The sequence below is a fragment of the Macrosteles quadrilineatus genome, unplaced genomic scaffold, assembly GCF_028750875.1.
Source record: "Macrosteles quadrilineatus isolate MER2022 unplaced genomic scaffold, UCM_ALF_1.0 Scaffold_4__1_contigs__length_99947679, whole genome shotgun sequence".
Classification (NCBI taxonomy): Eukaryota; Metazoa; Arthropoda; class Insecta; order Hemiptera; family Cicadellidae; genus Macrosteles; species Macrosteles quadrilineatus.
The window spans coordinates 88,786,731-88,802,850 of record NW_026542597.1 but is presented as its reverse complement, the minus strand read 5'-3'; the positions used below and the strand labels follow the sequence as shown (position 1 = coordinate 88,802,850).

The 16,120-nt window shown below is 35.9% G+C and overlaps 1 protein-coding gene across 1 annotated transcript; it reads right to left on the bottom strand.

Annotated features, from left to right (window-relative positions):
* Positions 1–8,580: 8,580 nt before the first annotated feature.
* LOC128993376 (uncharacterized) lies at positions 8,581–13,946 on the bottom strand. Its single transcript, XM_054417241.1, has 2 exons — positions 13,482–13,946; positions 8,581–9,134 (listed from the first exon to the last, which is right to left on the bottom strand). Exons 1-2 carry the CDS (start codon positions 13,812–13,814, stop codon positions 8,751–8,753), a joined length of 717 nt encoding a protein of 238 aa, XP_054273216.1. The 5' UTR covers positions 13,815–13,946; the 3' UTR covers positions 8,581–8,750.
* Between the last annotated feature and the right edge of the window lie 2,174 nt (positions 13,947–16,120).

Sequence of the window (16,120 nt, the reverse complement as noted above, 5' to 3'; positions counted from 1 at the left end):
CAGCTGTTGTGGTCACGTGGTTTGTTAAGGGGGGGGGGGGGGTGTGGTTATCGCGGTTGATGAATGAGGGGAGTCAGCGAGGCTATCAATATCAACCATTGAGATTTGTTGTTTAAACCTTTTCCTGCGACAACATGTTTGCCTGTACTTATTGTTGAAGGTATACATTTGGGTTTTTGAAGCGTAATGGTACATTTTGGTGTCCTTAGATGAAATAATAGTACAGTACCTGATAGCATGAGTATTAGAACAAAAACTGTATGGATCATAAACATAAAGAAATTACGTCACTGACCCAAATGTAAACATGGTCGTACTACTATTTAAATAAAACTGTCAACTACGTTCACACCATACGTTTAAGTTTTGGGTCAGTGACGTCATTTGTTTATGTTTATGATCCATACAGTTTCTGTTGTTTTATCTCTTTTATAGGGAATCTTTTTATTCCCCTTGTTTGGATCCATCAGATGGATTTTTAATAGAATTAACTCAAACTCTAAGAGGAAAACTGTCCAATCTTATCATTTTTGACAAATCAGGGATATATTCAATGTTTATTAAATATACTGTATACATTTGTCTTAAACTGATTATTTACATTATGTTTCCTCAACAGCAAGTCCAATGCCTTTTCGATGCATTTTTATTTTACTGTATTTTTATTTTTATTTAAAAGTATTCAAAAATATTTTTGAAAATATTTCGCTGAAACCACAGTATAGTGTAACATGGGTATTTTGTTTACAACACTGAATGTTCGAATATGGCTAGCTTTTGCAATGCATAAACATGTTTGCATATAATAATGTTTAGTCCCCCCCCCCCACCCACAATATTGTCCCCCTCCCCGGTGACGGTATTTGAAATATTTGGCGAAAAATAATTCCCATAGAGGTTGACGCAGTGCGAAAATTGCATATTTGGCTAGGGGAGGGTAATTTAATTGAACTTCTGGTTTAGGAATTGCGACAGCAAAAACTGAATACCAATATAAAACGTGTCATGTGAGGGGTGACGTAGAATTAGATGCAGCAAGATTAATAATAAATTGGATTGTGTGGAATTTCAAAAGTGGGGTTTATGTTAAATCCACTTTTGTATTGGTATTTTTATGAAATTTTCGAATGTAATTTTTTGTATTTTTGTGGAAGTATCTGTGGATTTTCGTGATAGGACCGAAGTGAGAAAAATACTATCGGTTAAAACTAATATAAATAATATTCAACCAACATAAATAATATTTCAATAGTCAATAGTCACAGTAAATATTCATTTTCGCCATTTCAAATTAATTAAGTCACAAATGAATTTCCAAAACATATTCAAATGTTTGAAAACTCATATAAACGTTTGGAGTTGGCGGTAGACTTTCCCGCGCACCCAGAAAACAATTACACCCTCTTGAATAAAATATGCGCTTTATGTCGTCAAGTCGAGGGGTTGGCAGCGCTGCGGCGGAATTTTCCGCGGGGAACTTCATTATAGGGCTAAATCACAAAACTCGTTGGAAAAATTAATTGGGCGAATCATACTGTTGTGAAATTTAATGATATATTTACTGAGGAACTCTTAAGCAACTCGAGGATTTTCGTATTTTTAACGTTTATGTAAATATTTTAATGTTTATTTTAGTTAAGTTTCACGTAGGTATATTTAGTTATATTCGTATGTGTGTTTTTTTACTCCAACACACATGCATGATTTTTTAGTGTGGAGATTTGAATGTATTTTCAATTGTAATAAAATAATTGGAGCGCAACTAAAAGCTTTAATTTGCATCGTTATCGGTGTTTGTTAATTTTATTAAAACTTATCTATCCATAAGGTAGACCTAATATGTCCTTCCCTAATCATGGAAACCTCTTCAAAATGTTTCAAGATCATCGATGCTAAGGTTGTCATCCAATCTTGACAACGTCATAATTAATGTATTAGGTTCACCTACAATTGCTAAAGTGTCCATAAGGACTCAGGTAAACCTCCTCATAAACTACTACATAAATTACATAAATCCTACTACTGTATAATAATTAAAACCTCTCCATAAATGGATAAGGTACTCCTATAATCAAGTAAACTTTCTCATAAGTGTTTAGTGACCTCTCCATAACTAAACCCCCTTTGAAAATTGACCAAAATCCTTCTAACACCCCTAAATCCCCGATAAAAGTCACCCAGGTCCTCCTAAAACCCTAAATCCCCTGTAAAAGTTACCCAACACCACTAATTCCCTGTATAAGTTACCCAGCTCCTCCTAACAACCTTAAACCCCCCTGTAAAAGTCACCCGGGTTCTCCTAACACCCATAAACCCCCTGTAAAAGTTACCCAGGTCCTCCTAACACACCTACACCCCCTGTAAAAGTTACCCAGGTCCTCCTAACACACCTACACCCCCTATAAAAGTTACCCAGCTTCTCCTACCGCCCCTAAACCCCCTGTAAAAGTTACCCAGGTCCTCCTAACACACCTAAACCCCCTGTAAAAGTGATCCAGGTCCTCCTAACACACGTAAACCCCTTTTAAAGTGACCCAGGTCCTCCTAACACCCCTAAACCCCATGTAAAAGTTACCCATGTCCTCCTAACACACCTAAACCCCCTTTAAAAGCGACCCATCTCCTCCCAACACCCTCAGTAAAAAAGTGACTTAGGTCCTTCTCTAATCACTAAAACCTCCTCATTAGTGTCTCAAGTTCCTAAAAAAATTTCACACATACTATAATACGTAACCATAATGTGCAAAATATTAATTATTTACCTACCCATCCACTAAAAGACTTTAGTAAAATGTTCCGTTAACATCTTGTGGTATGAAAGAAACTTTAGGTGCACTTGCGAGGGCTTTCCCCTCGGGTGCACACAATCAATAGCAGACTTTACCTGAGTGACGCTGCACTGTTGGGCCTACAGTCTACATATCCATTCAACATTCTCTGCTTTAATCTAAGTAATGGGCCCCATTCAGGTGGAACTGCTACCATTTGCGTCTTACGAATTCCTCGTCTCTACCTACAATCGTTGTGAATAATGGTTGGTGTCATTTCTTTTGGGAGGGAGATCGTTCTAAACCTCAATTTAAAAGATTGGTTTTAAGATTTTTGAAAGAAATATTTTTTGATTTTTTGGTACTGAAATTGTTTGGTAAAATGATCCATGACTAAAAACATTACTGATTGATGCAGTTCGTAAAATTCAATTTTACAAAAAATAGGTGTTGGTCATTTATATCGTAAATTTGGTAAAAAAAAGTACTCTTAAAATTTAAAACATTGTGATATTGGAGCTGTAATACTGACAGTGTACGTATTTTTTTTAACGCAAGATTTACCAACAAGGGATTAACAATTTCAATCCTTTCCCTTTTCAGTAGAAGTATTTCTCCAATACATATAAGTTTTCCTCGGCCTATATTTTTATTTGAAAGGTGGACTCAATAATAAAGAAACGGAATTGTCACATGACCAAAACCATTGATGATTGGTAGGTATCGAACCTCGTCCACCAGGACAAAAGTCCTGCACTTTACCACTAGAGTACACATTTATTACGATCAACAAAATAATTCAAATTACATTTTGGAAAACCAATAGCTCAGTGTCCCAAAGCACTGTTTAACTAACAACGCCCAATACCCAATCAACACCGCCAATATCAACTAACAGCCAATATTGCCAATATTGTCTGATCACAAACGGAACACTCAATAGGTTCACAATAACGATCAACAGTCAAACGATAGGTAATTATGACCTCATTCATGTTTATTAAACGTTTACATTCACTGTAAATGTAGTTAGTACATAATGCATATTTTAATCAAATCAGCTGTTTGCTTAATCACATTGTTGTAGTGAACACATGTTCATCAAGTAAGCTGTGCCCATTTCACTGCCTTCTGGATGTTATTTCAGCGACAAAAAAAAACTCGCAACCGAAACCCAAAGCCAAATTTCAACGCGTATTTCGTACTTCTTTGTTCTGTTGTAAAAAGACAAAGCATATGGAAATGAACTTGTTTAAAACAAAACTAGAAAAAAAGAACAAAAACTCAAACACGTGTTAGATGACGTCATTCCGAGTTGTAGACCGTTGAGGTTCGTTAAACAGCTGACAACTGGCTGCGTTTGTTTTGACATTTTTCTCCTCGTAAGTTAGAAATATAACATTTTTTAATTAAATTTTGCCATTTTTTTTATTGAATTAGTATTGTTTATTTGTTGTTGTCATTGTGCGTCATGTTTTTGTCGGATCATGTACGAAGTTAATAAGTTAAAAGTTCGAAATTAAATATTAAATTATATTTCTAACTTTATTATAATTCACTTTTAATTTCCACTTTAACTGTCATTAATTTAATTTCATTTCCAAATATTACTAACGCCGTTCCTATTAACGAATTCCGCCTATGTGGACGATACATTGTTTTTATTTTGCTTTGCGGAATTCACATAACAATTTCAAACCAAACCACCCTTCAGCAAAATATGTCATTTTTACACTAAACCACCATTCGTGGGATTTTTTACCTAATATTTCCAATAACTGAAGTTTGCAAAATAATTAAGAAATAACAGTAGGCCTACAGTAGATTGTAATTCTGTGTACGGTCACATTTAGTTAATTACAACATTAAATTCATTTTTCAGTTATTTTTCTTATTATAAAGTCCTCCTGTTATAAAGAAAACACTTCTAAACCCAGAAATATTTAGGAAAGACCAATAAACTAAATTTATTAATAAACTCTCCCTCTATTAGAATTGAAAACCAAACAGCAAACTCACCCATCCACAACTCTATTCCAAGTCACATCAGGAAAAACAGGTGAATTACTCTCCCTTGCTACTTGAAAATACAACAGCTCTTAAATGAAAAGTGGATTTTATTTTTATAAACTCTAGACAGAGTTTTGTTTGATGGATTGTGCAGCCGTCTGCGAAATGGAAAGCCCATTAAGGGGGGATAGGGGGGGGAGGTGGATTGCAAAACAATGAAAATGAGCCTAGGGGTCCCCACAGGTAAGATTAGCCATGTTTTAAATACCCGGTCAAGTGTTTTAGCACGAAAGGTTCTCGTAACAGCCTACATTAAAACTTTTTTTCGCAGTGAATTCAGGTATTTCAATATTTCCAGTATACTGGTTGAGGAAACTGAAAATGTGACATTATTGTTAGTTTGAATTCCAAAGATACCGAAAACAACTATCGTATGTCCGTAAAAACTTGTATTTGCAGTAAACTTAGCATTTTCATCATACCTGAGATTTAAATGATTGCTGAAAATTATGTGCATTGTTGAAACAACTTAACAATTTACAAAAGTTGTATGGATATAACAATTTAGAAAATTATGAGTAAATTGTAAAAAATTAGAATGATTAAGTTGTGTTGATAATAAAAGTAATTTTCAAACCTTCCAACACATCCTGTATGTCTTTATAGTAAACACAGCAGTACACGTATTGAATTTACAAATTTGATAAAATTTAGAAAATATATATATTTGAACTAGTGTACATTTTGGCAAGAAATACAAATAAAGAAATTTGGTAGAAATATACCATTTTTACAAACGATATAATTAAATTAGCAACGTTCGGTGATTCAGCTATGTTAAAAGTAGAACCTCGATAACAAGACTCTAATATTGATTACTAAACAAGACTTGTTATCAAGGTTGACTTTTTATCGAGGTTCGCATTAACATGTTTTAAGGTAAAATAAATTCAAGGAGAATGAAATATGACCCTTGTTATCAAGGGTGACATGTTATCGAGGTTCCACTTAAATGTTACCTTAGCCTAACAGTCTTTCATCTGCATTGCATTTTTAACTACATTTATAATAATTTTGAGTATTTTTATAAATTCTCTTAAATTAAATACTCTCATTTATAAGAATTGAAGATGTATTTTTGCTAATCCGTTTAGGCTATAAAATAGGTCTTTTCCTCAACATTACTTGCAGCTGTTGCTTCAGAACTTTCCCCTTCAGAAAACTTGGTCCAACTTTCGTAAATAAAGAGAATAAACAAAAGTGGATAACACCGACTTGCCAAATTCAAACTCCAATGTAAACTTTGCCTCTCCTTTTTTCGGAATTTCCGCGACTTCTTTTGGAAAACACATGGAGTAAGGTTATTAACTAAAATGTCGTTAACATCCTTTGATAGTTCACATGCAATTATTTTTTCTTTAAATATATAGGTAGATTTTTAAAAACATTTGACATGATGAAAAAATGTTAAAAACTGAGTTAAACTATGTCGTTTTGTTTATTTTAAACATTTTATGTTTGGTTCAAAATGAGAAAAATAAGCACTGACATTATTTTATGAATGTACATTTTTCTTCAAGTTGTACCCAATTACAAAAGTAAAAAAAGCCTTAACTGCAAGCCTTAACTTCAATCGAGTCACCGACAAAAAGTGTCTATGTTAAATTGTTTTCTCTATCCAATAGGCCTACACATGTTAAGAATTACAAACCTAAATAGTAAGCTATTGTAAACTATAGCATTAGTTGTGCGTCCATGGCCTATTTTGTTATGAACATCTTTAATAAGAAAAGAACAACTTTATTTCTTGAAGGTGTAAGGAATTAATTTATCTTTGAACGAAGTCGTGTTACCTTGGTTTAATAGATACGGAATGTACTAAATTCATAGTAATCAAAATTAAAAGAGATTAAAATAATGTTACCTTAAAAGTCTCCAAAGAGAAATAATAAGGGTAGTAAACTAAATACAGTAGGCCTACTATTATTTTAAACAATTGAAAAATATTTTTGATATGTTCGGATCAGTGTTCGTCACTGATTCTGAATTTATTTTTTTGTGTGTAGTTTGTCCCACCCAGAATTGTGTTAAAACTTGTACACAATTTATTCATGTTCTAAGTGTTCATGTTTAGTTTCTTACTGCACCAACTTCTTTTATCAGCGTCTCAAACAGTACTTGCAGACCTACAAAATAGCAATTCTGAAAGTGCAGAATAGAAGGGGATTGAGTTTTCAAGTTCTGTCCTAACGGTTAAACTTTGTCCATTTTGTCTCCCTTTTCCCCATTTCCTTTCCCGTTTTCCACCAAATATATACCCGTGAAAACTCAAAGAAAATCCATTTTTGGGAACAGTTTAGCCGTACAAACTTCATGGTCTATTCCAATTCCTTCAAAGTTTGAAATCCATTGACATTTTTGGTAGTACATTTTTAAAGTATTGTTGTAAGTAGATTATGATTTAAGCTTCTCTTTTAAATATCTGAAATACATAACCCTTGTTATATTCGTGAATTAAGGTTCGTTTCATTAAACAAATAAATTATTACATTCTTACTGTATACAAAACTTGTTTCAGGTTTAGTTCAACCCCATTTTCATGTGTAAAATTTTAGAATATAACAAGATTTTTTTACAATTGCATTTGGCATAACAAGAAGTGTAATATGTAAAAACCATATAACTAAACAGTCAACCACTAACTGTAATGTTTGCTTACTCAGACGTTTTAAACCTTATTGATAATAAATTATAATTGTAATATTTTATTCACAATTAACACTAATATGTATGAAAACATTTGTTTGACGTGGGTGAAATTGCAGTTTTTGGTTGGATAGCAAGTTACGCATTATCACATTGAAATTGGTGATTGGTGAGATTTGATCCGGAGTTTCTAGTACACGATTCCCTCGTTACGGTATACCAACCACTTCACTGTAATGTATTACACACATTACATTACTAATATTGTTCATAACAACAATATGTAATGCAAAAATTCAGTCAGGTTAAGAATCACGTAGCGCCTTCGTTTTAAGCAACGCAATTCACAAACACTGCTGTACGCGAATTGCATCGTGTTTTCACTCGGCGCTAAGATGTTGCTCCTTGTTTCACCAAATTGCCATTGAGTTACAACTACAAAACGTTTCTTGAAGCAAGAGAGAATCCTGTTTTGTAAAATATATAACGCTTTCAAGTGTTGAAATTAGCTGAAGTTAGCTTTGCCTACTGTATTGTTTTAACCTCAAGTGTGATTTGTTTGGTATATATATTTGTACATAAATTTGTTGGTTTGTTTTGTTTGATTTTTAAAAAGTTTTACAAACGTTAAAACTCTAGTGTGTTGAAAATTATGTATGATATATTTAAGATAACTTTTCAACACTAGCTCAAGTTTAGCTGGAAATAAGCTTCAAAAGACACTCTTAAAATGTGTGTTAACTTCATAAAAAACTACTTAACTAGGAATAAATAAACAATTTCAATATTCAATAAAATATTAATTTATTGTTTGGAAAAGTTATCTCGAGTAAAAAACTGTACGTTGTACAACAAGAACATTGGAGTTGGATAAACAAATTTAAATCATGTGTTTCCATAAAACAAGTAATATTTAAACACATCTTATTTTATTTCTCTTATAAAATAAATCATCTGAAAGAAAACAATGTACATGTTCTCGTAAGAATAGACATATGGAGTAAACATTATGAAGACAAAGAAAATCCAGAGGAACTACTCCAAAAACAACTTATACTAAAATGAAAAGTGTGACATAGTTTTACCCTTTAGCTTACAAATGAAAACTTAGTGAAATGAAACACATTGTAAACAAATAAATACACTTTTCTTCGAATCCACACCATACAGTTTTCAGCCTCATAACTGTTATCTTGTATGAAACTATCTTGATATTTAATGATAAGTACAGAGGCATTTTTTTTCATTAATCTAACTTATATACTTTTACACATCATTAGAAGTTTCGACTGTACTTGACTGACAATAACCTAACCTATATTTAGTTAAAACAGCTTGAATCTCTTGTTGAGCACATATAGAGTCATGATCTGACAATTTCTTTAACGTTTTTGACACGTACTTGCAGAAAATGTCAACTTCGTCGGAATCATCGAGATTCGGCCGTGATGAAATTTCACTCGATCTGGCGTTTTCTTCACGTTTGATGACTGCGGTTTTTCGTTTTCGTCCTTTGGTCGAACTAGGCACAGAAGTGTTTTGTTGCAGTAGGGAAGCCTCTAAAGGCAATACAACCAGGTCCATCTCTTCTTGGTAGTTTTCATGAGGTTCACTTCTCAACTCGATCTCCTCGAAAGTGGTTTCACCATCCTAAAATCGAAAAATGTATGAATTTCATGTTTCAAGATTTTTTACACCAATCGAATTTTACGTGTTTTGCTAGGGAAAGTTCCAAACCCTGGTCTTTTACTAAACTCAAACTATTTGTTATCCAGCAGAATTAATTGTTAAAAAAAATAAACAAAATACAAAAAAAGATCTTTATCCAGAATAGATAATTAAATATGTATTAGTACAATTAATGTGTTTTAAAAGTATGAAAATTTACGAATAATTTATTTAACAATGCAAACTTACAAAATGTCCTTAGTTAAAAAAATGTTCAAAGATATTTTTAACTTGAGTTTTACTAGCGGTTTACAAAGAAAACTCATATCATGAAATTTTCTGACGGAGAACAGAGTTTAAAAAACTTTAATGACAAATTATTATTCTTTGACACATTTTTTATTAATTTTTTATAAACTGACAATATTGTATTTTAGCTGTCACCCTAACATTGTGTAAACGAAGGGGTTAGGTATGAGAATGGGTTGCTACAACTACAAAACATTTCCTTCATTCCTTCCTTCATCCTTCATTTAATCGCATTTTATGAGAAAGTAGCCGAAGCTGCAACCAGATGAACATTTTAGGAAAATTTAATATTTTAATTTTTCCTACAAATTTAGTCGGACACTGAAAGTAAATCTTTCCGTTCGTTTGTTTAAAGGGTAGACAGAACTAAATTGACGTGGATTTTAGAACTTAAAGGCGGTGACACACTATCGATCTTTTCCCCGATCAAGACCCCGAACCGAGCAGGGAGAAGGGAGAAGGGAGAAGGGAGATAAATATCAGCAAAATTTTACTCCGAACATTTCCCCGAACATGACCAAGACCAGACGAATTCTACCGAGCGCGGCAAAAGGAAGTTTGGAGAGAGATAGAAAGTGTGTGCGAGTGAGAGCGCGGAACTATCAATGCTAGCGCAGGCGGCCGCTCGGTGCGGCGCTCGCGACGATGTACGCACGGGGCAAAAATGTACCGTGACACACTATCGTACATCGGACCGTACATCGGACCGATCTTTTCTTTGATCTTTCGCCAAAAAACCGCCTCCAGAGCGCTCGTCTCCCTGCTCGGCCTGATGTCTTGTTCGGCGTCTTGATCGGTGTACGGACCCGTGACACACTATCGAACATCCTCCCTTCGACCTCCCTTCTCCCTGCTCGGTTCGGGGTCTTGTTCGGGGAAAAGATCGATAGTGTGTCACCGTCTTAAATAAGACAAGGGCCAGAGTAAAAATCTCAAAATAAAGGCGGTGACACACTATCGATCTTTTCCCCGATCAAGACCCCGAACCGAGCAGGGAGAAGGGAGAAGGGAGATAAATATCAGCAAAATTTTACTCCGAACATTTCCCCGAACATGACCTAGACCAGACGAATTCTACCGAGCGCTGCAAAAGGAAGTTTGGAGAGAGATAGAGAGTGTGTGCGAGTGAGAGCGCGGAACTATCAATGCTAGCGCAGGCGGCCGCTCGGTGCGGCGCTCGCGACGATGTACGGGGCAAAAATGTACCGTGACACACTATCGTACATCGGACCGTACATCGGACCGATCTTTTCTTTGATCTTTCGCCAAAAAACCGCCTCCAGAGCGCTCGTCTCCCTGCTCGGCCTGATGTCTTGTTCGGCGTCTTGATCGGTGTACGGACCCGTGACACACTATCGAACATCCTCCCTTCGACCTCCCTTCTCCCTTCTCCCTGCTCGGTTCGGGGTCTTGTTCGGGGAAAAGATCGATAGTGTGTCACCGTCTTAAGACGGTGACACACTATCGATCTTTTCCCCGAACAAGACCCCGAACCGAGCAGGGAGAAGGGAGAAGGGAGATAAATATCAGCAAAATTTTACTCCGAACATTTCCCCGAACATGACCAAGACCAGACGAATTCTACCGAGCGCGGCAAAAGGAAGTTTGGAGAGAGATAGAGAGTGTGTGCGAGTGAGAGCGCGGAACTATCAATGCTAGCGCAGGCGGCCGCTCGGTGCGGCGCTCGCGACGATGTACGGGGCAAAAATGTACCGTGACACACTATCGTACATCGGACCGTACATCGGACCGATCTTTTCTTTGATCTTTCGCCAAAAAACCGCCTTTAGAGCGCTCGTCTCCCTGCTCGGCCTGATGTCTTGTTCGGCGTCTTGATCGGTGTACGGACCCGTGACACACTATCGAACATCCTCCCTTCGACCTCCCTTCTCCCTTCTCCCTGCTCGGTTCGGGGTCTTGTTCGGGGAAAAGATCGATAGTGTGTCACCGTCTTTAAGGAAAACGTCGTTTCCCCTTAAAATATTTGTACCAGTTAAAAAAAGTTATGACACTTTTATTTTTAAAGTTTGATAATTTAAAGTATCTAAATTGAGAAATAGTTCAACTGTAAAGTTCTCAAATGACCAAACCTTATCTTAAAATAACAAAACTTTCATTTCCCTTTTGTTGTGTCGTAAGTTTTTCTCAATTTCATATTACTGTTATTTCGTCAGTTTGATAGTTTAATGTGTCAATAAAATAAAATATGACGTAAACCTAACAAGAAGGTGCTTTAGGTTCTGTATTCATTGGTAAAACAAGACAATAGGAAAGGTAGAGTGACTGTAGACATAATACATCATATGGAACGCCGTAAGGAAACGAGTCCAACTCTCTTGGATTTTCCAAAGCTTTTAACTATTTTAATCATGACTGGCATAAATTACAGGCCATGAGGTTTTCCTAGAAAGTACATAAATGGTTGAGATCTTATCTGTAAGATAGGCGGCAATGTGTGGAGGTTGGTGACACAAGATCGGACTGGGTGACTGTAATGTGCGGCATGCCTCAAGGATCAATCCTTGGACCTCTGCTCTTTTCACGCCAATGACATAAACTCGACCTTAGTCAATTGTAAACATGCACACTGACTGCTTACAAATATATGACCATTTTACTGAAGTCTCCTTTTATTTCTTCTTTGTCAGTCAGGTTGAGTTTAAGAAAGGAACTTTGCAGTTGATAAAGGTAATAGTTAGTAAAAGCAAATATAATTGTATGATAAATAATGGTTTTTAAAACAGTTTCGAGCTCGTTTTTTGTGCAGTGCGCTGTGTTTTATGGTTATGTATTGGTGATCTCATCAGTCAGTTTGATAAAATATATACAAGGAATTAAATTTAAAGTGGTTAAACTTATTGATGTTTGTCACTGTGTACAAGCAGTGTGAGTTCACTCGGATTGTGTACGCTCTAGTCAGCTTAGTGTCCGATGATTGGCGAGTAAAGTCTCCAGTGGAGAGTAGAGTTAACTTTTTAAAATACAGACAGCGAGTGCGGCGAGTGAACTTGGCAGGTTCAAAAGCTGCGTGTGAAAAGCCGGCCGGCTTGTAGTCTTAATTTATACAGAATAAATATCCGACATAGATAAATTTGTTTCTATCCAACATTCTGAGTTAGCATTTATTTTAAAATATATATTGAACCCATTAACATATGTCAAACTAACAAAAGCCTCGTCTTCCACATTTATGCAGCGACCTGTTTTGAGGTTATGTATGCCGTATAAGTAAACTCTATAGTTTGATAATTCAAAAAGTAGACTACATGGAACTAAATTAGCAAATAAACTTAGACCAGCATGCCAGATCATATTAAATTTTTAGATTAAGTAAAGAAAGTTACTTACTATGTTTTGTTTTCTCCCCTATACCACATGGAGAATGTAAGATGCAATGTTTCCGCCAAAATTCTTGAATTTGAGTTTTTAATGGATATATCCGTTTGTGTCCCCCTGAACCCCAAAAAAGTGGTTATCGAAGTGATATCCGTGTGTGTGTCTGTGTGTGAATGTTTACAGAGCTGTAGTCCGATTTTGATGAAATTTGGTATGTAGGTACTAAGCTAATCTATCCTATAAAATATCATAGCTACTCACACCGCTTGGGACCCATGATAAAGGTTGTTGACAGCTTATGAGAGAGAGTATACTGTGCTAGATTGCTGATACCGTTTATTTTACTGTGTGAAACCTTCAATATCCAAAGTCAATGGTGAGTGAAACCAATGTGTAATGTATGCTATGCAATTAGTTCGCAATAATAAAATAAAGTACTGAGATACTTGACCGAATCAACTCTTCTTTATATCTTTGAAATTGACCTGAGAAGGCCAGAATGTTCTGTCATCTTACCTTTTTTTAAAACAATCAAGAAGCGACGTGCTTAGAACAACGTAACTAAAAAGTATATTTCATCTTAGTTTGTACCATTTATACAGTCTTACTATATCATACTATAAATATAGCACAACAAACTGTATTATGAATTAATGTCTGTAGTGCATACTAAAATTTACTCACCAGATAAGTAGAATCCAGTGTTCCACTCGCTACAAATTTCATGATCGAATCAAGGAGAGGAAACCACTTCACTGACGGCACATACTCCTTCCCAGTCGTTGCAGACTGTTTGATTTTCGCCACTTCTTGATGATAGGTCGACCTAATGTTTTTGATCTTTTGCCTGACTTCGGTAACTCCGAAACCATTTTTCCCCATTTCACTTGCAATGTTTTCCATAGCGGTGTGCCTCGAGGTTTTGTCCTTATAGTTCGGATTTGCTGGATTCCACAAAACTTCGTTGTCCTTGTAAAGTTTTACAAACTTGTATGTGTCTTGCTCACCCCACTTCATTGCTGACAGGAGTAATAACACTACAATTCACTAAAACACTAGTAAAACTGTGAACTGAAACAACGTGACAACTAGTAAACAATAGTACCGGTGGCAGACGACGATATTCACTGATTATGATAGGCGAGTGTAAGAACTGTGACGAGTAAAATAGCCGACTCGACTGGCTGGCCCAGTGCAACTACCTCACCAGTCGCCACACCACAACTCAACTCCCCTCCGAATCGACTCGCCCGTTTGTTCAGTGCTAGTGTAATGGCGTCGCCTCACTGCTCACCCGTCTCGTCGCCGTTATAGCTTGCCATTCGAAAACTCGACCCTTTTTTTGCGGACAGTCAAGCGTCAAGCGTTTCCCGGCTGTTCAAATATCGAAACTATTTATTTATGCAAAGGCATCGGGATTAATATTATCCATTTTCACGATGCTATTTGGCCAAGTGAAATTATATCGAGGAATTAGTTGGTAAAGAAATTGTCATATTCAATAATATGATAAAATAGTATTCAGAATCAAAATTTTCGACTTAAATATTGTGAAAAATTTACTGTGATGAAACTGATACAACAGGAGGTAACACTGACATGGCCACTGTGCTAGCAAATCGAGACGCTGTAATACAGTAATGTTATGTTGTTACATGTACTGTACAATTCCTCAGTTTTAATTTAATTAGTACGGTGTACTTTAGCCCCATATTACCTAATAGTGGTGGCCAAAGTCTCGAAATTTCATTCAATTTTAGCGAATTTCCCTATGGGGAGGAGCTATTACCGTAGGTGGCACGGTAAGACTTAGGCCCGACACCAATTTACTTTTTCATTTTGATGTGATTGGAACATGGGGACGGGGTTTTACGAGGGGTTATATGGGATAAAAATGGGTTTTCTAATTTTTGACCCTCAAAACACAAAATTTCCCAATTTCTCTCTAGACCTTTTTAAAGAGCTTAAAAAACACAAATAATTTAGTACATCAAAGTGTTTTTGTACGGTTATTAGTGACAGAAAAATTCAAAAATTGAAATTTTAAAATTCCTATGTTATTCTTATGGAAAATATTGTAAAATGTTGTAGTTTGCTTGCTTAAGGATATATATTTTGATAAAAATTGGCAAATTTATTTATTTTTCATTAAGCTATTAATATTTTGCTAAAAACCCCACAATAGTTTCCTTGTAGCAGCAAACCACCTCAACGTTTAACCATTACGTTTAACGAGTTAAACGTAATGTTATAGATTCAATTAAAAATCAATTCAGACAATGGAAATTTGCTTAGTCTGCTGGTTTACTGCTGCGGGGTATTGTAAATGTTTTTATTCCTAATTAAGTTATGATGTATAAAAGTGATACTCCCTGGTATAAATTAACGTCTGTACCAGTGTCTACTACGACTATACGCAGTACTAGCCTGATAATTAGACCAATTCGTTGTTCACAAGGAAAAATGTGGTACGGATTCCACTATACTGTACACTGTAGGTCCGTTGCCATTGGCTGTATGTGCTATTAATTAACAGCTGTGTCTAAGTAACACGGCGGCCTTAGAACAAGACTACGAGATCGCGCCACTCATCCTACACTCATATTAGGATTAAACACGCACATGGTGGCGTCCCCATCTTACTTTGTGGTTGAAACCCTTAAATTGACTTAAAAACCTTATATTTTGCCTTAAAAACCACAGCAAAATCGTTATATGCCTACTGATGTTGTTACAGGTTTACACTGACTGGGCCAATCACTATCTGGACAAGGCTCGCTGCAAGAAGCTCATATCTGACCTCCAGCAAGACATGAGGGACGGCGTGATACTAGCGGACCTCGTCGAGGCAGTCAGTGAGTATCACTAGTATTGCTAGTATTATTCCTGTAGTATCGTTAAATGACCCTGGAGTATTAGTAGTGTCCAAAGACACACATCTGTAAGACTTTGTCCTAAAATACCGTCCAGAAGCGTATCTTCATTATCTAGAGTGCTACGGCTTACTGTATGATCCTCTCAGGGAGCGAGCTGGTAGAGAGTGGGACTTCGGTTCCTGAGTTCTCGGGTTCAAATCACACCAAATCACCAATGGATTTTATAGAAGTGATAATGTAGCAACCTTTAGATCTAGCCTGAAGTAATGTGAAAAATTATTCCGGGCCAGTGCCTAGTCCTAAGGGGGAAAAACTAATTAACATGCCCCTCGATTATCAATATATTTAACCTCCTCTAAAAATATCTTCTATATTTTTTTTTATTGCACAATTAATAGAATTCCTTAGTAAAACCAGAGTACCTATCGCTGAAATCTCCACCAGAGT